Below are 25137 nucleotides of genomic sequence, written 5' to 3' on the forward strand. Positions count from 1 at the left end.
TGAAGCAATGATGATTTGCAGCTCATTATTAGGTAGTTATTTTATATAATTTTATTATTTCTATTGGAGCTATATGATATAGTCGTCCTATTTTGATGAAATTTTAACCGTAATTCTGAAATATTTATCCATTACTATATGTCGAAGAACTTATAGAAAAATTTAAAAACACCAAAGTTGTATTTTTTTTGTATTTACTTTTATGATTGTTCCTATGAGAGCTATATGCTATAGTCGTCCGATTTTGATGAAATTTAAACCGTAATTCTGAATGATTTATCCATTACTATATCTCAAAGAACTAAAAAAAAAAAATAAAAAACAGAAAAGCTTTAATTTTTTTTCATTTATTTTTATGATTGTTCCTATGGGAGCTATATGCTATAGTCGTCCGATTTTGATGAAATTTAAACCGTAATTCTGAAATATTTAACCATTACTATATCTCGAAGAACTAAAAAAAAAAATTAAAAAACAGAAAAGTTATAATTTTTTTTCATTTATTTTTCCGATTGTTCCTATGGGAGCTATATGCTATAGTCGTCCGATTTTGATAAAATTTAAATCATAATTCTGAAATAATAAACCATTACTAAATGTCGAAGAACTAAAAAAAAAATTAAAAAACAGCAAAGTTATAATTTTTTTTCATTTATTTTTCCGATTGTTCCTATGGGAGCTATATGCTATAGTCGTCCGATCCGGCTCGCTCCGACTTATATACTACCTGCACTAGAAAGACAACTTTTGGGAAATTTTCATGCAGATAGCTTAAAAACTGAGAGACTAGTTTGCATATAAACGGACGGACAGACGGACGGACAGACGGACATGGCTAGATCGACTCTACTAGTGATGCTGATCAAGAATATATATACTTTATAGGGTCGGAAACGTCTCCTTCACTGCGTTGCAAACTTCTGACTGAAATTATAATACCCTCTGCAAGGGTATAAAAAGGAAGATTGAACTTTGTAAAATGATGTATAAAATTTGTTGTGTGGTCATATACCAACCATATAAAATAGATTACATAATGCAGATATATTTATAGAAAACAACATAATTTTGAACCAAATACAATTTTGCGTGTATCCAATTTTTCCTGCCAACTGCAGATGATTCAATAGAATTTTGCCCCCTTAATGGCCCCTCGCCCGACTTATTATTAGTTGCATCGCAGCAGGCGCAGGAATGCGACTTCGGTTGGAGATTGTGGCAAAGTCGCAGGGAAATGGGGGAAAGTACATCGTTCGTTTGTGACGTCATGATGCAGTCGCAATTTTCTGTTTTATGAGCCGTTGCAGCCAATTTTTTGCCCATTTGCAATAGCTGGAAAGCTGTTTGTCAACTTGAATGGAGAATAAAGATTCGAGTATGGCAAATCGGCAACTGCGGAGCAAGTTTTCAATAATTGCGTAATAATTGCCTTCTAATGATGCTGGAAGTTGCCAACGCTGCCGAGCTAATGCATTTCAAAAGAATCTCGTCGGGCTTGCTTTTCTAAAATTCTTTACAAATCCACGGAAAAGACACGAAAACTCGAGGCATCAAAGCGTTTGTTGGGCCATTAAAAGCATTTGTCATATATTCGAGCTCATTAAGTGCTGCCAGAACTTCCCGAACTTTTGGATGCATATAAGTAAAAAGTATTAAGTTAACTCAAAATATTTTATGAGCTGCAGCCAGGCGAACAATTTATGGGGCCTAACGGAAAATATTTTCAGATATTTTTAAGTGGGTGTGGAGTAAATGTAGCTCTTAGCGGGACTTATAAAACTCCAGCAATAAAGTTTTCTTTTTCAACCCCTCCGCCAGGGAAAGACTATCAGTCCTTCGCGCTCTCTCCCTTTTTGTTGTCACCCTTAGTTTGCAGTGGAGAGAAACAGTTGTGAAAAATGAGAAAGGTTTTTATTTAGCTTGCCAGCGAAGATTTGCACCAAATGTTTAGGTTACACACTTTTGATTTACCCGAGAAGAGAGAAACTAAGTGCCAGCCACCCTCATCCACCTTCCCTCGCAGCTCGAACAGCTGTAATGACTAAGGGGCACGTTGTCGGCACGCATTTCCATCTCCTCTCTGCCAAGCAGTGTCCCTCCCTCTGAAAAATGATTATACTTATTTATGTCTCGCCGCTGCCTGACAAGCTGATTTGGAGCGACGCGCTGTTGCCGCACTTCATCCGGCGAGCTCCTGCCAAGTGGGATTCCCTTTATGCCACCCGGCGTCCGAATTAGTTGGTAGAGAAATGGGGGTGTTGGCTGGGCGCGAGAATACTAGGTGGTTAAGTACTAGAAAGGTTAATTTTCATCAAAAATTTAATCCATGCTTTATGCCTACTTTTCATAATTTACAACTTTTATTTTTAAGTATAACTTTTCTTATATCAAATCTTCATTTATGAGAAATCAAGTGGCAACTTATGTTCATTAACTCTTATCAAACAAAAAAACCTCCTAACGAGGTTAAAAAGTCGTGACGATCGAACCTTCAACACACAAACTTTCTGATATCAAATTTTGCGACGAAAAATAAATAAGCATTCGATAAAATAAATACACTTTTTAAATGTTTCCATTGTTTTGCCTACACAGGCCTTTTTTATCTCAGCGTGACGCATTGTCACTACATGTACTGCCGTCCATAGTGATAGAAATGTTGAACTTTTAAAAATTGTTCCTTTATAAATTATATTTAATATTAGAAAAAAAATATGAATATTATTATTGTAAAGATTGTCTTTTTTTGAGGCTTGCAACTTGTTAGTGAAAAGGTTAGCCAACTCGAGCTAATGTAAGTACCGATTGTATAAAAACACATGGGTAGATGTTTTACCCATCCGATCTTTGCTATTATGAATAAAATAATATTAACATAATTGACATTATTAACTTAACCACAATAATAATATTTTAGTATAAATTAAAAAAATTACATGCACGAATAAATAAAATTGTTTGTTGGCTTACTCAGTCTTATCAGAAAGGAATATTGACGTAAAAAGAAATTTGTGAAATGTGGTATTTATGAGCCTGCCAAACACATAAGCATAGATCAGTTACAAAAACAAATGAGTTCCGAGATTATTGCCTCCCCTGCTTTAAGTCGTATGTCCTTGTGATATCCAGAAGTTATTCACTTAATGAGATTTCAATCGCGGCACATAACATTTCACAAATTATGTGGCGTTAAATGAAAAGAAATCTTTTATGTGGAAAGATACGAGTCGAAGATATCTCAAAACTCATTTTGATGTGTGAATGCAAGAAGGGGTGGAGGATTAACATCATTTTGGCGCCCCCTAAAAATGGAACAGAATCAAGCCGTAATAATAATTTGTAAAATATGTTCATGGCCTCACCCATCTACCGATCCCAGTTCCAGTCCAACAGCCTCAGAGAACTGGCACTTATCAGGCACACATCATCTATGGATGTGATCGCGTACGTCCAGGCATTTCGAATGCGGGATTTGATTGGAAGCCCCCTTTTTTATGGCACCTGAGTCACGTTTCTTTTTTGGGGCTGCCAACTCTCAACACATTTGTATTATTTTCCTCTCCATAATCTGCATGGTACAAAAAAGTATTTAAAGTTAAGTTGTAGATATGTACATTTATTCGTATACATATACATATTTTTAAAAAGTCTTTTGGCGTCTTGCTCGCAGTCTTAATTAATGCGCCCGAGACGATGAGGACGTCAACTCGATTTCATATGCAAAACGCGTCTGCTGTTGGTCTTGCCTTCGTCATACCCCAGCATTACTTTTTTTTATTAAATGCTACTGTCGCTATCGTTGGAGTTGTCTTTATTCGGCCCATAGGAAGTAAGCATACAGTGGTCTTTGAGACTTGAACATTTTGCTTTTAATTTTTTTTAAGAATGGTATTTTCAAAACATTTAGTCGCAGAAAATGTTGGTTTGTTAAACAGTTTTAGTTTTTTAGTTCGGAAACAACCATCTTGCATCAGATCTATGGATCTTCTTTCTATATCAGCATACACGAATAATATGGTTTTTTAGTGTGCAGAGACTACTGTATCTTTGAGATACATAGCTATACTTGCTGGAAAATATGCACGTGTGCGCTCTTCTTTATTTTGCTCGTCTCCCTGTAAATGTTTTACAACGCTTTCAATTAGACAACAAATCCACCCTCAAGCTCAAGCTCTCCCTCTTCTTTCATCGTCTCTCTCTCTCTCTCTTTCAGCCCCTTTGGGCAGCTTCTGTTGTCAGTCTCTTTTCCAAGTGATGGACAGTGGTTACCTAGACTGAAATTTGTTCTTGTAAACATTAGTCACTTTATTACAATATTCACTATTTATGTTTTTTTGAGTTATAATGCCCGTTAATCGTAGAGTAAAACGGTATATTTATTCGTTGAAAAGTATTGAAAAGGTAGAAGGAAAGCGTTTCCGACCCTATAAGGTATATGAATTCTTGAACTGTCTGAGCATTTGTATGAACGCCGAGATCTCGAAAATATAAGAGTTAGATATTTGGGATTTAAAATTATTTCTTACGGAGCGCAAGTTGATTTCAAAACGGAGCCACGCCCACTCTAACGCCCACAAACCTCAAAAGTTTGTCATGGGACTCTGAGACATGTTAGACCATAGTTTTTTTTTCTATGAACATTTTTTCTTACATTTTTTAAAAGTTGTATAATAATGTGTAATTAAATTTAAATAAAAACATCTATGTTTGACCCCAAAAAATTTATAAAAATATGCGTTTTATTCGCTTTTAAAATTCTAAGGCGGTTCAGGTTGAGACCACTCATAATAAGGCGACATCGGGCTTAAAAATATGTTTTTAATCTAAAACCCGATATTAAATCAAAAGCCCACTGTGGAGTGACATCTTCTGACACTGGAATCATCCGCATCGTCATCACTCCCAGTCGCTTGTCTCTCCCCTAAACTGTATCTAGCTTCCACGTGGCCTGCCCCAGTTCGTCCCACTTTTGTCTCCTGCCGACTTAACGGTGTCCGCTCCCGATTCCCGCACCTGGCTGCCGTGGCTTGCGGTTTTTGTTGCCGTTGATGTTCTTGTTGTCAGCTTCTGTCGAGGGCGGCGTGTCGTCACAGTGGCTCCCTGTCATCTTGTGGGCTACGACGAGGTGGACAGGTAACTTGTGGTCTTGGACCTTTCCGCGGGTGACTTGCAGATGGCGGCAATTGGAGGTGGCTATGTAGCCAAAAGAGCTGTTAGAATCGCGTGGGCAGTGCGTCTGCAATTATCTGTGTCACGCATTACACAATTACTTGGTGTCTGCACACTGAGAGATACAAACGTAAATTAAAATTTGATACATGCTTGACTTACGAATAATCATTTTACAAATATCAAACTTTGTTTAGTATTATCTGCTTCCGAATATAAATTACATTGATGCTTAATATTTGGAACTTTATTACCTACTTTAAGGTTTTATTCTCCATTAACATCTTTCGATAAATAATGAGTTTGGAAGACAAAAATGACTAAATTCAGTTTTAGTCTGTTTGAGATTTATTCTTTAAAACTTCCAAAACTACTAGATCATTACTTTGAATATCTTAGTTCTGAAAAATATAGTTAGTTTTTAGAAAAAGAACATCATTTAACAAACAGAAATTGTACCAAAATAATAAACAATGAGCTCGATGGAGTTTAATTCTTTTAAAACTTGTATACTAAAATATGACATTACTATTTTAGAGTATAGGTTTATCGAATTTTCCTCTGTGTGCATTTTTCTTTTCATTTAGCCACACAAGTAATTGGTAATGTTTTGTGGACTGTAACTGATCGTGATGAGTGTGTGGGTAACTGCCGCACGATTCGCATGAATGAGTGGGTAACGCTGGCATTGAGATACCTGTTCTCCATTTCCCCAGCACTCCTCCGCTAAACAGCTGTCGAACTGGTTTCTGAGCTCCCGAGCAGATGTTTCTTTCTCTCACCGATCCGATCAGAATCGCCGTGAAATAGTCGAGATTCATTCTGTTCAGGTAGAGGGCTGAAGTTCGATTGGTGATAGGAGGGGCATCCTGGGCAGTCCGTACCTTTGTGGCTGACCTCGATGACAAGAGTGCGTGATGTGGACTAATTTCGGTGGGCGGGGTCGTGCGTGTGTGTTTATTGAACTTTTAGGCCCTTTGTTTTTGTTTAGCCGGAAGTTATTAGATTCCAATTTCCCGTTCGAGAGGTGTTAAGGGTTTGAGTATGCCACGAAATAAGTTAATTAGTTGGGCGGAAGCACTCCGAGGCGAAATAATTTCCAAACGTACAACTTAAATTATGAATTTTTCAAATAATAAACCCATTTCAAGTGTCGAGTTTTGAGACTTCAAATTTCAGTTCAACAATTGTTTTCTCTCATTGTGGTTACGATGTCGTAATTGGACACCACTCGAACTGCGTGTTTTCGTCAGTTATTTAAGCCGTATCACTATTTCCTTTTTTGTGTTGGTTCTGTCAGCCACTCCCCTTGTTATAGTTTATTGTTATTTTCTCCAGTTGATTTGCTTATTCCTGTAGCCCACTGTTCGCTTTTGGCTTCTGTTTACCCAAGCAAAAACAAGAAACATCAAGCTGAGTCACAACCCCCCTTTTTATTTGATGATGTGACCTTAGATGATGACCTTAGACCTGCATCATCTTATCAGCAGAATTATCATCAAATTTTGCAAATTGCTCGCTTGAGTGGAAAATTGCGAGGCGCAAAACTAACATATGTATTTTGCAAACAAAAATTCGAGCGCTTGATTTACTTGAGTTAAGCCGCCGTTGACATCGCTGTTCTGCTTTTGCTTTGGATTGCTTTTGCTTTTGCTTATGATTTTGTTTTGCTTTACTCTGTTTTTTTTTTTTTTTGTTGCTAATTTAAAGCCGGCTTCTTAACCGGTTTTGTTCTGCCTGTTTTATTTTTCGCACTACTTTAGGTGTTGGTAAAGTCAAACAAAATACACCTGCTGGTTTTGCTGCATTGAAAAACCAAGCCAAAAGTGAAGGCAGGTGGACTTAAAAATGCTGATGATATATAAAAATGAAATCTATAAAGACACTTTTTAAGCGGAAGAAGTAGGCAAAAAAGGGAAGCAACAGCTAAAACAAAATATTGCCCTTTTTTAAATCCTTTTCTCCCCAATAAATCATCATTGTTCCTTTCAAGCCACCAAAACAACAACAGTTGCACAACTTGATTCGCCATGCGTATTTCTCATTTCCTTTTCCATACCCACAATTTTTGATGTTTTTTTCGCACGCCAATCCATAACTTTACGCTCTGTATTCCGTATGGCCACCATATGCTGAATAATATATCTTGATGCAAACATATGTACAAACGTATATTCATATGTTAGTGTTAATTCGCTGAACAGTGTGCCTTGCAACTATAAGACACCTTAACCTTATACATTGGTCATTATAACCAAATAGTTGACATATAGAAATTAAATACAAGGGTAATAAAATTATTTTTAACTTTAACTTTATTTTTTAAGGTGTAGAAGATAAATAATTATGTCGCTTTTAACGAAGTTCCTAAAATGCCAGCGTATTGAATAAGAAAAATATATCTTATCTTTTGAACTCACAGATTCGATACGCACTGTCCAGTTGATTCTTAAAAGCCTCATCTGGTATGCAACATTTATTGTTCCGAAAGAAAAGCCGTACAATTAAGTACGAAGGCGACGTTTCCTGTGTGCCTCGTCTATTCCCCACTTAATTGAAACCTTACAACGACATCAATTGATTAATTTATTTGGTAAACGGCAGCCCAATGCCTTAAAACCTCTCAAAAAACGCGGAAAATAATTTGTTGGAATGTTCAGAGTGTGCCAGACCATTTACGTACTGTCCACTCCGATGTTAAATAATTAATTGGACTTCGTTCACAATATTATATTTTGAGGAAAAGGCAGTCAACATTAACACCCCTAAGTTTTTCATTCTCCGTTGGGCGAAATTTCCACATTAATTTTAGTTTGAAAGGTACCTTTTATTTAAAAGTTATTATTTTTTTAGTAGTAGTCAAGTGTAGCTAGCTGTAGTAGCTGTATAATTAAACATTTCCAGTCTCTGAAACACCAAATTATAAATATTGCAAAGGGTTCTAATTTAAAAAAAAGTATGTTTGCCATTAGCCTAATATTTGTTTTAATCCGATACTTGTACTTTTTGGTATACGCAATTTTCGAGTTCGTGGCCTGCAATCATATTTGTCCCAGAGCATAAATTAGTTGTATGGATGCCGGTGACAAAGCCTACAATAGCTTTTTCCCTAGACAAATTGCAGGCGCACGCCTCGAGAATTGCATCCGAATATATGGAAAAGGGGCGTGCGGTGGGCGTGTCACTGCGCAGAAAGTTGTCAACACAACAACATTTTCGGGACGAGGGGAATTCCAAGCGACATGGCGATGCATAAAGTGAAATATGAAATCGCTTGCCAATGCCACAGTGACGGCATCAAGAACTGCGGGGCGGAAGGGAAGGGGAGGGAGTCTGCAAAGTGTCAACGAACGATTTTAGCCTGCTTGTCTTTTGTTTGCCGCTACAGGCAGTGGGTGGAAATGGAAGTGGAGCTTCGACTGGTTTAGAAAAAAAAGGTATGGAACTGAATACAGCTTTTGTTGGGGGTCCAGCGCTGGGAAGGCACTGATCCATGGCACTCAATTGTCAAACAAACGAGGCTGGAACAATACCCGAACTGTTGACATGGATATGAGAATGCACTTCCGCTCCGGATGTTCTGACCATAAACCGTGGCCAAATGTTTGTTGATCATAACTAAGGGTGACAACTCTGTCGGCATACTAAAAAATAGCGAGCTAAACACAATTTTTAAATGATAGAACTTCAGCTTATAGGCTATATGAAATCATATTCTTCATATCCTTTAAAAATTACAATTGCGATAGTACAATATCTGATTCATCAATTATATTTTGATTTTTCGTTTAATGCCATTACAGTCTGTGGTAGTCAGAGCTTGGCTGCCAATCCCCCAGATGCCGACCAGAAAGGACCAGTCTTCCTCAAGGAGCCCACCAATCGCATTGACTTCTCCAACTCCACCGGCGCAGAGATCGAGTGCAAGTCCAGTGGCAACCCCATGCCCGAGATCATCTGGATCCGTAGCGACGGCACCGCCGTGGGCGACGTTCCCGGACTGCGACAGATCTCCTCCGACGGCAAGCTGGTCTTCCCGCCGTTCCGTGCCGAGGATTACCGCCAGGAGGTGCACGCCCAGGTGTACGCCTGTCTGGCCCGAAACCAGTTCGGATCGATCATCTCCCGGGACGTGCATGTGCGCGCCGGTAAGTTATAAGGGTTCAAAGGTAAATTGGGGGCAGTGCAGGCTGTGTGTTGGTCAGGAAAAGGAATTGAATATTGAGAAATTCCACATGTTTTTATTATTTTTATTTAAGATACCTTTTGAAATAAAATTTTATCTAATATCCATTATTAGCTGATACTAATAGGGCATGATTTCAACAAATAAGAAACTTATTAAAACTCATATATAAAACTTTTTCAATTCGCAATCAATGAGTCAAACCAGGTGTATGTGCAATAGACAGTAAAATTCCAAGTAAAATCAATACTACAACAAAGTTTCTATAACATAAGCTTATAGTGCATTTTAAATTCACTAGGTAATGTTTTAATTTAACATTTTGAAAATTATAAATTAGCATATGGATTATAAAGTAAACATTTAAAGTGAAAAAATCAACTCCAAGCGTTGCACTGCCCTAAGTTTACCAATTATTTTGCAGCTACACCCAAATGAAGACATATCAGCGTTGGTTTCGTATCTCCTCTACTTTACACCTAGACTTCACGACTGCCTGTTGCCGGTTGCCTTTGCGTGTCAAGTCACTCTTTGCAGTCTTTAACCCCTTTTGTTTGACTTATTGTTGCACCGTTGCGGCAATTAAAACAGAGTTTTAACTCGATTTCCATCAAACGCTCTGCCAAAGTTTTCCGAACGCTTACGATTTCACACATTTCTTCGTGGAGTTTTCCTACGTTTGGGGGAATTTAATGCATGTTGGCATTTCACTTTAATCGATTCGATTGCGCTGCTTCACTTCCTCTGCCAGTGTTTTGTCGGCGACTGTACCTGCTATTTGAGACTGTCACTCCACGAACCTTTGACAGCTGCAAGCTCCGGCGACGACGGTGATGATGATGATGTTGAAATTGTCACCTTATTTAGCGCACACCGTATGGGGCTGACGGGCTGCCAGCTGATCGAGTTATGGGCCAGACTCAACTCCCTTGGATATCAGCCACTTCCGCTTCCATGAAGCAGTGCCTAAATGGGCCAGACTTGAGCACATTTTAGCTAATTATGCTGGAGCCTTGCCACCCGCTTACTCATCGCCGGCTGACGTGTTCCCTGGCAATTAGCCAGCACACCTAGCCCAACACACCGACCACCTCTCGACCTTTCGTCCCCCGTTCCCCAAGCCTGACATCATTATTGTCGTTTGCTTTCGCTTCCTATTAACCGGAGGAATTTATCATTTTATAGTATGCTTATGTGTGAATAAAGCGCAGACGCGGAAAATCATTCTGCCCAGCCGGCTTGGAGCTAGTTGGCCCAAATGAGTTATGGTCTACACCCTGAACACAGGCTGACAAACAAAATATTTTGGTTAATTGAAAGTAACTTTGCTTTCAGGTGGCGACACGATGATAGTTTAGTGGTTTTTTGTTTAATGAATTTCTAACCAGAACTTGGCTATAAAGTCAAAAAATTCCCTGGAACTTAGTTCCCAAACACTTTCAAGGTTGAGTCGCGGACTTTTGTGGGAATGACAGTAAGAATGGGCCCGGGCTAATCGGCAATGATTGCACTTTTCCCAGTGGTTGCCCAGTACTACGAGGCAGATGTAAACAAGGAGCACGTGATTCGCGGCAATTCGGCGGTCATCAAGTGCCTGATTCCCTCGTTCGTGGCGGATTTCGTCGAGGTGGTATCCTGGCATACCGATGAGGAGGAGAACTACTTTCCAGGCGCGGAATACGGTGCGATCCGAACTACCCATATCAAAAATAGTTTTGCTCCACTAAAAGCATGCTGGGTTTACGCGAATATCACAGAAAATCCCTCCGTTCCATCAACACTTCATTCAATCCTTTTTTTAATCTCATACTCACTATTATTTTCGTTTCTCCTACCTCTTTAGTCGTTTCCCAACACTACGAAGAGGATATACACAAGGCTTTTGTCATTCGCGGCAACTCCGCCATTTTGAAGTGTGATATACCGTCATTCGTAGCCGATTTCGTGAATGTTATATCCTGGCATAGCGATGAACAAGAGAATTTCTATCCGGGCACTGAATATGGTGTGTGATTAAGGGCACAGATGTACTGTCTCTGTTTGTGAGCTTATAGAAAATTAGCACTACCTTAACCACTACTGTACAACACTACAAAGCCAAACTCACAGAAACACTTGTGCACAGTGCAAGTACAGTTAAAAGACAACCTGCAACACTAATTAAACGTCTGTAAAATATACAACACTCTGAAATCAAAACGTAACTTTACTAACCTTCACTGGTTGGGCAGTAGCTGGAACAGTTTGAAATCCTTCGCTCCTTCGTTTTCGCTTCCTCGATACTTCAGTGTTTCGTTTTCAGTTCTTCCCGACTTACTTTATTTTCGGTTTCGTTACGTAAATGCGTTTATTTGATTGCTGTTATTGCTGTTATAGTCGTTGCCCAATACTACGACACCGATGTAAACAAGGCCTATGTAATACGCGGCAATGCGGCAGTTTTGAAATGCGAAATCCCCTCCTTCGTGGCCGATTTTGTGAGCGTTGTTTCCTGGCACACCGATCAGAACGAGGACTTTCTGCCAGGCAGCGAATACGGTTTGTTTCTTAATTTTTTGGTTACATTTTGGGATAGTTTTACTGAGGGCTTGTACAGTTGCGTGCCACAACAACAATTATGGATAAATACCTAACCACTTCCCCACCTGCATCTATTATGTTTACTTTTTATGCATTTATCTTCGCTATCTTGGACGACTGCGTGTTGATGAGCCATGTTATCAGAACCATTATTAACCTCTTGGCCGGGGACTTTCTCAGGGAAGCAAGCTGCTTGCGCTTAGAGTCCCATTAAGTGCACTCCGCGATATTGTCTGTCGCTGTTAGAAGACACTCTCGTTTCAATTAGCTGGCTTCACATTTTCACACGCCCGCCACACGCAAGTCGTGGACTTGGGTTCTCTTGGCGCCCCATCCTCCCTTCCTCCCTATACCTTCATTATGTAATCAGTGGCTGTGTGAACTTACCTCCAGTTGTGCAACAGTTCTACGAATCGGAGGTCAACAACGAGTACGTCATAAGGGGCAATGCGGCGGTGTTGAAGTGCTCGATTCCATCCTTTGTTGCGGACTTTGTGCAGGTCGTATCCTGGCAGGATGAAGAGGGTCAGCTCTACGGCTCACTTGGCGATAAACAGGGAGCGGGTACACGAACACAATCTCAAAGTTTAATGGTTATGTAGGACTATCCAGACCCCATCCCCACAGCACCCATCATTTCCATTTTAGCCATTCCATTTCTTTTCATTTCGTTCTCATAAAAACTCTTGCTCTACAGTCGTTAATCAGTATTACGAGGCTGAGGTTGTTTCCGAGTACGTTATTCGCGGCAATACGGCCGTACTGAAGTGCACTATTCCCAGTTTTGTGGCCGATTTCCTGCGAGTTGAGGCCTGGGTGGCCAGTGACGGCACTGAGTATGTTCCGGAGGAGGATTTCGGTACATTAATCCACTGATGAATCAATTTAGATGCTAGTTCTAAGCAGGTTCCCCATTCCCTACCCATTTCCAATTGCTTCTGCTTCTGTTTCATTGCACTTTTTCGAACCTCAGTTGTGAATCAGTTTTACGGCGCTGACATCCTGATGGAGTATGTTATTAGGGGCAATGCGGCAGTTCTTAAGTGTTCCATACCATCGTTTGTGGCCGATTTTGTGCGCGTGGAGTCCTGGATTGATGAAGAGGGAACTGAGCTGCGCCCGTCTGAGAATTATGGTATTAGCCCAGAGTTTTTTTAGTTTAAAGGCAACACCTTGTGGGGGTTTCATTCCTATCCCATCCTTTTTTTCTTTTTTATATCTGTTTGTTATTGCACACCTTTTTCCAGTTGTCAATCAGTTCTATGAGGCTGAGATTATGACCGAGTATGTTATCAGGGGTAATGCTGCCGTTCTTAAATGTTCCATTCCGTCGTTTGTGGCTGATTTTGTGCGTGTGGAGTCCTGGATCGATGAAGAGGGCAACGTCTTGTCCTTTTCCGACAACTACGGTGCGATGCGAAGACATTTTCTCAATAGTTTTAGGCTTAATTTAGTGATTGCACCCACTCCATTCCTAGTTTTCCCCGCTTTCCCATGGTTCGTTTATAATTTTTTTTTCGATTCAAAGTCGTTTCACAGTTCTACATAACCGAGGCCGAGAATGAATATGTGATTAAAGGCAACGCGGCGGTTGTAAAGTGTAAGATACCTTCGTTCGTGGCCGATTTCGTGCAGGTTGAGGCCTGGGTGGACGAAGAGGGTACCGAGTTGTGGCGCAACAATGCCACCACCGCCTATGGTCAGTCTAATCAGTATATATCGGATATTTCGGATAAGAGTTGCACTAGGTCCTAGCTCCCACATCTCTGCTTTCCCAACCCATCTTTCACGCTATTTTATGTTATTTTTTTTTCGGCTAGTGGTCATTCAAAGCTACGAATCGGAGGCAGACAATGAGTACGTCATTAGGGGAAACTCCGTGGTGATGAAATGTGAGATCCCCTCCTACGTGGCGGACTTTGTGTTCGTCGATCTCTGGCTGGACTCGGAGGGTCGCAACTACTATCCCAACAATGCCGAGGAGACGGGTACTTGCCCAGCTTTCTTTGCTCTAGCTCTCTTAGGCTCCTCTAGACACAACTCTCCAGTTACCCTTCCCCCTATCCTTTAGTTTTTATTTCACCAAGTTCGCTCTGATTTCCTTCAGTTGTCCACCAGTTCTACCAGACACGGGTCATCGATGAGTTTGTGCTGCGTGGCAATTCTGCCACGTTAAAGTGCCTGGTGCCTTCATTCGTGGCAGATTTCATTGATGTCGAGGGTTGGATTGACGAGGAAGGCGTTGAGATACTGAGGCCCCTACCAGACGACTCCATTGGTAACCCTCAAGATCTTCGGCATTAGCTTAGTTAGAGTACAAAACTCCCTATCCATAGACCCTTCCCAGTCCCGATTTTAGTTACGCACTTCCCGTTTTGCAGTCGTACAACAGTTTTTCGAGTCGCAAGTCTACGACGAGTATGTGATCAAGGGCAACGCTGCCATTTTCAAGTGCCAGACGCCCTCCTTTGTGGCGGATCACATAGACATAACCAATTGGATCGATACCGAGGGCGAGGTCTTCACGAAGAACATCACTGGTAGGACCCAGGTTTTCGTAGACGTGCATCATCCAATTCGCTTAGCCACATGAATGGGGATCCTTCAACTGACGCCACTTTAATCCCTATGATTTTATTCCCTCATCCCACTCAACCAATCTCTCCGTAAACTTTGCAGTTGTGCCACAGTCCTACACCGTCAATGTCATGGACGAGTCCATACTGAGGGGCAATAGCGCCATCCTAAAGTGCCACATTCCCAGTTTTGTGGCCGATTTCATAGTGGTCGATTCCTGGGTGGAGGACGAGGAGCGAGTTATCTATCCCGAGGAGGATATCGCGGAAAGCGGTAAATTAACAATTTAAGAGCTCTCGCATTGCCCACTCCTCCGTAACATCCTGCGCCTCCTATCCAATTCGGTTCGCTTCGATCTTGTCTCGATCTGGTCTCTTTAGAGTATCTAATGGGATCGTTTTTCATGTTCAGCGCTGCTAGGCATTCGATTTGCATTTATTTGTCTTTATTTCTGTCTTTCTGTCCGTTTTTCCTTTTTTTTTTATACTTTTTCCTATCCCAACCTTTTATTTGTTTTCCCTTCCCACAACTCCATGAGTCACTCCTGGCTTGCCCAAAAAAATCCGAAACCCCTTCATGTAGTTGAACGTAGCGTTGATTAAATAGAGTAGTGTAAATACATGCAAAAATGCTAATAAACATTCAACCATCTAACAATCTGTACATACGTTTCATTTTAAAAGAATAATCAAAGCATTGTTGTATATATATCACAAATATATATATAATGTGTAATACGCATATAATCTTAGGTTATTGGCATTTTTGCTGACGCATGTGTAGAATAAAATACAATGCCAGGGAATTTGTGGATTATAAATCGAAAGAAATCCAGTAAAATGTAAGAGATGTAAATTTGCTTCTCTAGCCAAATTGTAAATAGATTGCCATCAATCATTCGGGCTCAATTCGATTTGTTTATACTACAAATTCTTCGCATTGCTGGTGTATAGTTAAAGTGTAAGAACGGAACTCTGTTGAAATGAAATCGATTCATTAAAAACAAAAGTCTTGAAAAAAATCGAAATTTGAGCAAAGTTCCTTAAACAAGATTGAAGGAGAACTAAAAACTGTTCAGAAACAAACATATTTTAAATAAAAAGTGTACAACTTACTTAACTACAATAGCTCCTCATTCAGTCTTAAAATGTAAATTTAGCTTTAATCATTTGAAAGTCACATTGCATGGGCAACGATTAACGTTGAAAACTTTTTGAAAATGAGAAGTAGCACATTACACTCAATAGAAAATACAAATCAAATGAATAGAGGCCATGTGACTTTTAAATTATTGCGAATAAAATCAATTAAATGCACGCTTGTTAATTGATTTTATTTTCAATGTACCTAAATGTAAATAAGCTTAGTTTGCCAAAGTGGCTGAAATACATTACTAACATTTCTATTTTTACCATGGCTTCTGCATTCACCATTCTGTGGTCAGATGGAAAATATCTAGTACTGCCATCTGGAGAGTTGCACATTCGTGAGGTTGGACCTGAGGATGGTTACAAGAGCTACCAGTGCCGAACAAAACATCGCCTGACAGGAGAGACCCGCTTGAGTGCCACAAAGGGACGCTTGGTCATTACAGGTAAGTCCGCCTTGTTGGCCAATTTACTTACATATGTCTTATTCAAAAACTTCAGTTATTTATATTTGTTAGTCAACTAAATTTTGCAAAATGTGCAATTTAATTAATACTGATTTGCCTTAAAACTGAAATAATAACTGAAGTTTCCTTTGAGTAGAGTAAATTTCAAACGACATAAAAATTTAAAATTTAACTAAATGGTATGCTATTCCTTACATATTATTTGAAATTTACTCTCTCACAGGTTTAACAGAAAAGTCACAAATCGTACACCAAAAAATGTATTTAAATTACGATTTGTTTCTATTCTCAGACTGACGTCAAATATTTGAAATACATAAAACAAAAAAGGCTTAAAAAAAAAATTGAACACCAAATGTTTAACAATATTTACCCATTTTAAAACTTTATTGAGACATGTTTCAAATATTTGATGCTAAAGATAATATAAATAAGTTTTGTTTGGAAATTGCAAAGTATTTGTGTATGAACACCACTTGCAGTTTCTAAATAAATTTATAATATAAAAGCAACAATTCTTTTAATTTTTTTTTAATGGCAATCAAAAAGATTTTTTGCTTAAAATCTCTTTCTTTGTGCAAATTGAATTCTCAAATTAACGGATTACATGTGCGACATGTGTTCCTACAACACACGCGTGTTTATAGATTTAAAAATAGTTGGTCCAATTGGGGCCTTGCACAAAGAATTGTTGCTGTAGCCTAAGTCTAAATTGAAAACTGCCTGAATGTTGGGATAGGGTACTCGACAATGATGAGAGCTTGAAATAAAGCTGAATAGCGTAGGTGTGGTCCGTTCTTAAGTAAACCAAGTTAAAGGCAACGTCACGGTTGATTTCAATTGAAGTCCAAGTCCTTGGCAACTTTTCCCTACTATTCTCTTTCGAACTGCGCCCAAGGTAAGTCACTTTTCAGTTCTTGTTCTATCTCTATTTATTGGCATTATCTGTAAGGTTATTAACTTTCAACAATTTCGCTTCATCCACAGAACCAGTTGGCAGGGTTTCACCCAAGTTTCCCAACACTCTGACCAGCAGCAGTTTTACGGGAGACGAAGGTTCTAGTCAAACCCTTCTCTGTCCCGCACAGGCCTACCCAGCTCCCTTGTTTAGGTAGGACTACTACCCTGATCCGAACCAACTTGCGTCAGTTTCCAATTGAGATTCCGTTTTAGATATTCCCGCGCTATAAGTTTCCTCTCCCCTCAAAATCTTTTAAGAACCCATTGCCAGTGTTGGGCCCAGACTGCTCTCTGGTAATGACATTAAGGTTGTCCAGTTTTCCGCTGGCCAAGCCACCACCATGTTGTGTCCAGCTCAGTCGTATCCAGTGCCATTCTTTAGGTAAGACATCCGCCTGTCCCAACTGATGGTGTTTTCTTTACAATATATTTGGTACTATTGGGTTCCTGTTTTCCGTTTCATAGAGCCTGTTGCCAGTGTTGGGCCACGTCTTACCAGTGGAGATGAATCGCGGATTCTCAAAGTGTACCTGGCAGCAAGTGCCACTCTTCTTTGCCCGGCTCAGGCCTATCCGGTGCCCTTCTTTAGGTAATCCCAACCCAACATTTAGGCCCGATAACAGAATTCATTTCCGACCTAATCACATTCTATATTCGACAGAGCCTGTGGGCAGTGTCAGTCCCCAGCTGAATGGCAATGGCAATCAGGAGCACATAACTCTCATTCGGGTTCCTAAAATGGGCAGCGTAACACTCATGTGTCCTGCTCAAGCCTATCCAGTGCCCTTTTTTAGGTACATTTTCACTTCTATATCCCCAACTTCAGGCAGATTGTTGATCTTTAAGAAAGCTTTATTCACTTCCGAATCTCTCTTTAAGAACCTGTTGGCAGTGTTCCCTTCCCATCTCAGGCAGTGTATCATAGAATTTGTTGGCCTTCAACCAAAATCGATAATTTCTTTATAGAGCCTGTTGGCAGTGTGAGCCCCAAGATAAATACTGGTGAAGATTTCAAGAATCTTAAGGGAAAAAGCGGCCAAGACTTAAGCATACTTTGTCCAGCTCAAGGGTATCCGCAGCCTTTCTTTAGGTAAATGCTGCATAGAGAAAACCCACAGTTCCCATTCCTTTGGGCAGTTTCAATAAATAGTTTAGGAGTCTTGTTAGAAGATTAACTATTTTTTTTTTGTTGCAGAGCCTATTGGTAGTGTCAGTCCTAAGATAACGAATTCCGACGACTTAAAACATGTAAAGGTCAAAAGATTGCTTAGTTTAAGTCTTCTATGCCCAGCCCAGGCGTATCCGCAGCCAATTTCTAGGTAAACTCTAGTCCCTTAAGCCCAACATTCATGTACGAATTATTGTCTATGAAGGCCGCCAGAATAGCTTAAAGGTTTTCCCATTTTTAGAACCCGTTGGCAGTGTTGCGCCCAAGTTAAATTTTCTAGAGCGCTTTAAAATGATGCAGATACAGAGCGGCACAAGTTTCAACATTCAGTGCCCGGTGCAGTCGTATCCCATGCCCGTTTTCAAGTAAGCTTCCATGGAGCTTTTGTTAGTTTAAGCATTCAGTCAGTTGAACTAAGGGCATTCCCAACTTTCTCAATTTTAGAACCCGTAGGCAGTGTCCGACCCAAGGTGACACTCCAGGACAAGCACCAGTTCATAGACGTGGAGCTGTCCAGCAGTTATGCCCTCCTCTGCATGGCTCAGTCGTACCCAACGCCATCCTTCAGGTGGGTTTCCCTTTCCCAGCAACATCAGGCAGTTTTTCTAGCTCCTCCGTGACCTTCGCTCACTCTTGTTTTGCCCGTAGAACCCGTTGGCTCTGTCAAGCCGAAAATAAATGTGCAGGACAAACTGCAAACACGCGAGATATCCCGGGGAATCGGATTCGCTTTGCTCTGCCCGGCCCAGTCATATCCGATTCCAGCTCACAGGTGCGCCATTGCAGGCCATTAATTTGGAACGTTTCCCGATTTGGGGTGTTCTCCGAGTTTCAGACAGTGCTATTAATGTGATTATTCAATAAGGCCTATCCCAATTCAGTCAGTTTAAGATTAGCTTAGTTTTGCTCAGTTTCCAGTCGTTGCTGCCTTTTCAGAACCCATTGGCAGCGTGCCCCCCAAAGTTAGCATAGATGACGAAGTGGCTAATGCCCGTGGCTATGTGGGCAGAAGCTTGAGCCTAAAATGTCCAGCCCAGTCGTTTCCCATTCCCGCCCATAGGTAGGTAATTCAAGAATCTACAATGTCTTCAATGCTGCTCAGGTCGTAGCAAAGCTTCCAACATTTGGGCAGATTTGTCGGACATTATCCCACACTTAAATGACTTATGTTTTGCTTAGAGCCCGTTGCTTCCGTGCCTCCGAAGTTGAACCTCTTGGAAAGAGTTCGTACAATGGAGGTCTCCTTGGGCACGAAATATGCAATGCAGTGCCCTGGTCAGGCTTTCCCCGTGCCCATCAATAGGTATGCCTATCCCAACACCTTTTCAGACATTTGGTGGGTTTAAGGTTTATTTAGGCTCTCATTATAATTAATATTCCAGAACCGATTGGCTCAGTGCCGCCAAAAATCAACAATATCAACGATAAGTTCCAACTTATGCAGGTCAAACTGGAAAGTGACTTTGCCATGCAGTGTCCAGGTCAGGCCTATCCTGTGCCGATCGTTAGGTGGGTGTCGTTTTGTTCTATCACAACATTCTGGGTAGGAAAATTTTCCAAAGAATACTTTAAATATTTACCTTTCGATACCTAGAGCCAATTGGATCTGTTCCGCCCAAGATTACAAGTCTGCACGACAAGTTTCAAGTGCTCCAAGTGAAGCTAGCAGAGGACTTCTCCATGCAATGCCCCGGTCAGGCATATCCAGTACCCATTGTTAGGTCAGTTCCGAAACCCTCGGCCAACATTCAGTTGTTATAATTGGGCGATAAATAACGTACATTTCACTCCAAACCAGAACCCGTAGGCTCAGTCGCACCCAAAGTGGATACTCGTGATGAGTTCACATTCGCCAGGACTCGTTTGGGGGCATCCAAGGCTCTTATTTGTCCTGCCCAATCGTATCCCATGCCGTTCTTTAGGTAACAAACCTAGTCCAACATTCAGGTTTTCTCGTTGAGGGAAACTAAATAGATAACTTTCCCTAGAACCTGTTGGTAGTGTCGCTCCTAAAGTTGATATTAAAGACGAGATTAACTACGCTCGGGTGGCCCTGGATAACAGTCTATCGATAGTTTGCCCAGCTCAGTCGTATCCGGTGCCTGCATTTCGGTGAGTTTCTGGCCGCTGTGTTCCAACGTTTAGGCAGTTTATCTAGGGTGTAAGAGTGGAGAAACTCATAACAAATCTTTGTAGAGCCTGTGGGCAGTGTGGCTCCCAAAGTGGATCCCAACGATCGGATCAAGTGGGTGGACAAGCCCCAGGGCAGCTCCCTCAACTTGCTTTGTCCAGCTCAGTCCTTTCCAATGCCAAGCGCCCGGTAAGCTTTGTTATCAATCCTTCTTCCTCAGGCAGTTTTCATGAATCAGTCTAAGTATTTAGGGATCTTCGGATGACTTTAATACGCTCTTTAATTATTGCAGAGCCCGTGGGCAGTGTAGCGCCAAAAGTTGATGTTAAAGATCGAATTACTTGGCTGGACAAGCCCCGGGGTCAGGCCTTGAGTTTATTGTGCCCAGCTCAGTCGTATCCCATGCCAGCTTATAGGTAGGAACATCCTCCTGTGTTTCTCAGGCAGTTTTCGATGTGTTTTGCCAGTCTTACAATCTTTCGCTTAAAAAACCATTGCAGAACCCGTGGGCAGTGTGGCGCCCAAGGTTGATATGCATGATAAGATGGATTTTACCATCAGAAGTTCGAATAAGTCCTTGAATTTGTTTTGCAAGGCCCAAGGATTTCCTATGCCAGCTTTTAGGTAAATACATTGTTGAGTACAGCCCAACATACCTCAACATCAGGAGTTTTAGTTGTAGACGTTAATTAAATTACATTTCAGAGCCTGTTGGCAGTGTGGCGCCTAAAGTTGATATGCAAGACAAATTTGGTGTCAATATCAGGGTATCGCGAAATTCATTGAACTTGTTATGCAAGGCTCAGGGATATCCAATGCCAGCGTTTAGGTAAAACATTGTTGAGTACCGTCCATTAGGTCCGGGCTTCCTTTCAAGAAGGTAGAGATAGACTTGAAAATGTTTACTTTCAGAGCCCGTTGGCAGTGTGGCGCCTAAAGTTGAAATAAAAGATAAAGTGGGCATATTTGTAGCCAAATCCAACGGCTCACTGGCCTTGCTTTGCCCTGCTCAATCCTATCCAGTCCCAGCCTATAGGTAAATGCTTTAAATACACGTTGTCGTGTACGGGCACCCATTCATTCAGTCAGTTCAATTGAAACGAAACTAAAACCCAACTTTTTATAGAACCAATTGGTAGTGTTGCTCCGCGGGTAAATCGCAAGGATGAGTTCAATCACGACCGCATAAAAGCTCGATGACAATCTCTATTCAGTGTCCTGCTCAGTCCTATCCGGTGCCTGTTTATAGGTAATGTCGAGTGCTCAGATTTCAATCTTCAATCAGTTTTCATTAGCCAGATTCGACTTACGCAAATCGAAATTCTTTCAGAGCCTGTTGGCAGTGTGGCGCCAAAAGTGAATAAAAACGATGAGTTCAGTCACGATCGTATTGCCGTTGGTGCTATTGTGGCACTTCGTTGTCCGGCCCAGTCCTTTCCAGTTCCCTTTTATAGGTGGGTCATCGTCGAGTACTGTATTCCCCCATTCTCTTCAGGCAGTTGTTTACCTTCCTGACAATTCTAACCCCAAAAACTATAGAGCCTGTGGGCAGCGTGGCCCCGCGTGTCAACAAAAAGGACGGCTTCAGTCACGACAGCATCCGCCAGGGCAGAACAATAGCCATTTTCTGTCCTGCCCAGGCCTACCCCGTGCCCTTCTATAGGTAACTTGTTGCCAATACGTACAAGCTGTCAGGCTATGCGGCTTGTCCAAAGTTTTCCAATTACAAGTGAGCCGAGATTAGGTCGCCAAGCCTCATTGGCTCCAAACTCTAATTAGCATTGTGACCAGAGCTGCCGCCCGATTAAACCCATTCAGTGTCACGCAAACGGGACACAAGGCCCCCACCATCCCTTGAAAAAGTTATTTGAGTGGCAGGTAAAATCCATTATTGTCGAGTTACTTGGGCAGTTTTCAATGTAAGCATAGGCATCTGGTGCTCACTCCGCACTTTCTTGGTTTCAGAGCCCGTGGGCAGTGTGCCACCCAAGATCAGTGTGGGCGAGCGTCGCAAGGACGCCGAGGTTCCGCAGCAGGGAGATTTGAGTATATTTTGTCCGGCCCAATCCTATCCGGTTCCTGCATTTAGGTAAGACCCGAACCAAGTTCCCTCAGGCAGTTTTCACTTGAGTTTAGTTTGGTGAATTTCTCAATAAGCACTCTCTTTCAGAGCCGGTTGGCAGTGTAGGACCCAAAATTAGCGTGGGAGAACGTCTCAAGGACGCTGGGGCAGCATCCAATGCCACCCTAACCCTCTTTTGTCCAGCCCAATCGTATCCGGTGCCATCGTTTAGGTAAAACCAAACCATTCAGGCAGATTTCAGTAAAAATTTGAATATCATTTTAAAACCAAATTGACCATTTTTTGTAGAGCCTGTTGGCAGCGTGGCGCCCAAAATAAGTGTAGAGAATCGTCTGAAGAATGCGGAGGCTCGTCTGTCTGCCAGTTTTACCCTCTTTTGTCCTGGCCAAGCCTATCCGGTGCCTTTTTTTAGGTAAATCTCCAAGCGTTTTGGGCAGTTTTCAGCTTAGATTGGTATTATTTCTATATGCCTGATATTTTATAGAACCTGTGGGGAGTGTGGGTCCACGACTCACCTCCGGCGATAAGACCCGGAATGTGGATATTGCTCTGATGGGCAGTGGGACCCTGCTTTGTCCGGCCCAGGCCTATCCAGTTCCATTTTTCAGGTGATTTCCTTAGCCTATTCAGGCAGTTTTCAATTGGGGATGTGTATGAATTCGATTTGGAATGTTTTGATTAATTTTTCCAGAGCCTATTAGTGGAGCTGCTCCAAGAGTGGCGCTTATTCAAAAAACAAATATTGAATACGTACGGCTAGGTGGAATTGTGGCCATAATGTGTCCTGCGCAGGGTTTTCCAGTGCCGGCTTTTAGGTGAGAGGCTCAACATTCAGGAGTTTTTTAATGCCTTAACGTTTTAATTAGTTCAAATTGTATCTAAAAATTGCAGAGCCCATTAGCAGTACTGTACCCAAAGTGGTATCGCTGGCAAAGTTCGATATGAAGACCTATGCGGGTTCATCGACTTTGGCGCTTTTATGTCCTGCACAAGGCTATCCAGTGCCAGTGTTTAGGTAAACCTAAAAGAAATCCCAAATACTTGCAATGTTCAGGCAGTTAAATATTTAGTAGGTGTAGTTACAGAAAGCATTAACTTTTGGCCTCAATCTCTTTTTATAGAGCCCGTTTCTAGCACTGCTCCCAAGGTGCCGCCTTTGCAGTCGCGACCTCTGGTTGTTTCTGGTCACACCGACCTCTCGATATTGTGTCCAGCTCAGGGGTATCCTGCTCCCAGTTTTAGGTTGGTTCATCAAAGAAAAATTTCGTTTTAAATAGAGAAACTATATTCCCACATTCTGGCAGTCTTAGAATGTTACGATTTGTCTTGAAACTAAAACGTAGCTATTTCATTGTTTAGAGCCGATAAGCAGCAGTCCGCCAAAGATAAATGCACTTACCTATAAGCCCAACATAGTGGAGTCCTCGGCTACCACCGCTATACTTTGTCCAGCGCAGGGCTATCCCGCCCCCAGCTTTAGGTGGGTTCTGTTGCATCCCATCAACCAACATCAGGCTAAGGTTTCGATTTTGTTTATTATTCTACTTAGTTAATTTGGTAAATTGTTTTTGCTTCTACAGAACCTGTTGGGGGTAAGGCTCCCACTCTGCTTTCCAATGACATTAAGCGCTCTTGGATCGAAAGAATGTTGTCCACCAATCTGGCCCTGTTCTGTCCCGCCCAGGCCTTTCCAGTTCCCGCCTTTAGGTTAGACCAAAGTGCTTCTTAATTTACTCTGCATACTCTAAATGAAGGTGCAGTAAAGGTTGCCTTAGGTGTGATTATCTAACGATTTTCTTTTAGTGCTTTAAGGATTTTTATGTAAATAAATGGTTTTTTAATGCCTGAAACAATTAGTTTACAAGTTTAGTTTAACGCAGAAGTCAGAAATAATTATAAATTTTTGTTAAAAACCGTAAGATCAGATAAGAAAAATCTTATCTTTACGGAGTCTAAAATCATGAAGTTTTCCCTTTCCCAAACATTCTTGATTATCCGTGATGGACCAAACCTTTGTCATTTTCTGCAGAACCCATTTCGGCCAAAGCTCCCGTACTTTCGGTGGACACCAAGTGGTCCGGTATCGAGAGGCGTTGCGGCATGGACATAGTGCTCCTTTGTCCCGCCCAGGCATATCCGGTGCCCATTAGCAGGTCAGATTCTCCGGCCCTTTGAGAGCCTTTCCAGACGTGACATTAATTATGCATAAGAAGTGTGAACTCTTGCCCACAACTTTGGTTTAAGAAGGGGGAGGGGATGTTCGCGGGTAGGAGGGTTCATTCATAAAAATGCGCGCGCAAAGCAAAACACAAACAAAATAGGCGAACACCCACACTTGGGTACGCAGAAAAGTAAGCTACGTAAACAAACCATAAATGGAATGGGAGGAAGAGGCATCGTAAACATAGCCATGCATGTGTGCGTGATGCCTCTTTCCCCTTGTTTTTATTTTGCACTGGTGTGAGTACGCAGTTTGTAAACAAACCCGGCGCTCAGCTGGTTCGCTCTCGCGCTGTAACTCTCTCTCTCTTTTTCCCTCTCTTGTCACTGCGCATGCTTGGCATCCACAAGAAATTTCCCAAACAATTACCCCTCCGGAGCGCGAGTGGATTTCATCTGTCCCGCTCGCACACCCGTTTATGAATGAACGCACGTTTCTGGGTCAACA

At 41.4% G+C, this 25137-nt stretch overlaps 1 protein-coding gene and 1 long non-coding RNA gene across 51 annotated transcripts in view; one reads left to right on the forward strand and one right to left on the reverse strand.

Moving 5' to 3' along the window:
* LOC128255896 (cell adhesion molecule Dscam2) overlaps positions 1 to 25137 on the forward strand; it is a 67977-nt gene that overhangs the window by 9008 nt on the left and 33832 nt on the right. For 15 of the 50 annotated variants that reach the window (XM_052985725.1, XM_052985717.1, XM_052985712.1 and 12 more), the window contains exons 3-6: positions 8973 to 9317; positions 13464 to 13634; positions 15957 to 16106; positions 17749 to 17881. In XM_052985725.1, the coding sequence (XP_052841685.1) occupies positions 8973 to 9317; positions 13464 to 13634; positions 15957 to 16106; positions 17749 to 17881 (799 nt within the window). Of the gene's footprint in view, positions 1 to 8972; positions 9318 to 10875; positions 11038 to 11198; positions 11361 to 11731; positions 11894 to 12328; positions 12500 to 12632; positions 12795 to 12908; positions 13071 to 13182; positions 13345 to 13463; positions 13635 to 14316; positions 14476 to 14614; positions 14786 to 15956; positions 16107 to 17114; positions 17239 to 17552; positions 17677 to 17748; positions 17882 to 18053; positions 18178 to 18282; positions 18407 to 18699; positions 18824 to 19637; positions 19765 to 19849; positions 19977 to 20053; positions 20178 to 20678; positions 20803 to 21091; positions 21216 to 21925; positions 22050 to 22351; positions 22476 to 23590; positions 23712 to 23828; positions 23950 to 25137 lie in introns of all 50 variants that reach the window. The other 35 variants (XM_052985755.1, XM_052985760.1, XM_052985728.1 and 32 more) reach the window with 30 other exon arrangements.
* On the reverse strand, positions 2950 to 3712 carry LOC128255900 (uncharacterized). The gene is made up of 3 exons (XR_008267687.1): positions 3629 to 3712; positions 3363 to 3568; positions 2950 to 3302 (listed from the first exon to the last, which is right to left on the reverse strand). It is a non-coding gene; the product is annotated as an uncharacterized LOC128255900 (long non-coding RNA).

This window comes from Drosophila gunungcola (assembly GCF_025200985.1).
Source record: "Drosophila gunungcola strain Sukarami chromosome 2R unlocalized genomic scaffold, Dgunungcola_SK_2 000012F, whole genome shotgun sequence".
Lineage (NCBI taxonomy): Eukaryota > Metazoa > Arthropoda > Insecta > Diptera > Drosophilidae > Drosophila > Drosophila gunungcola.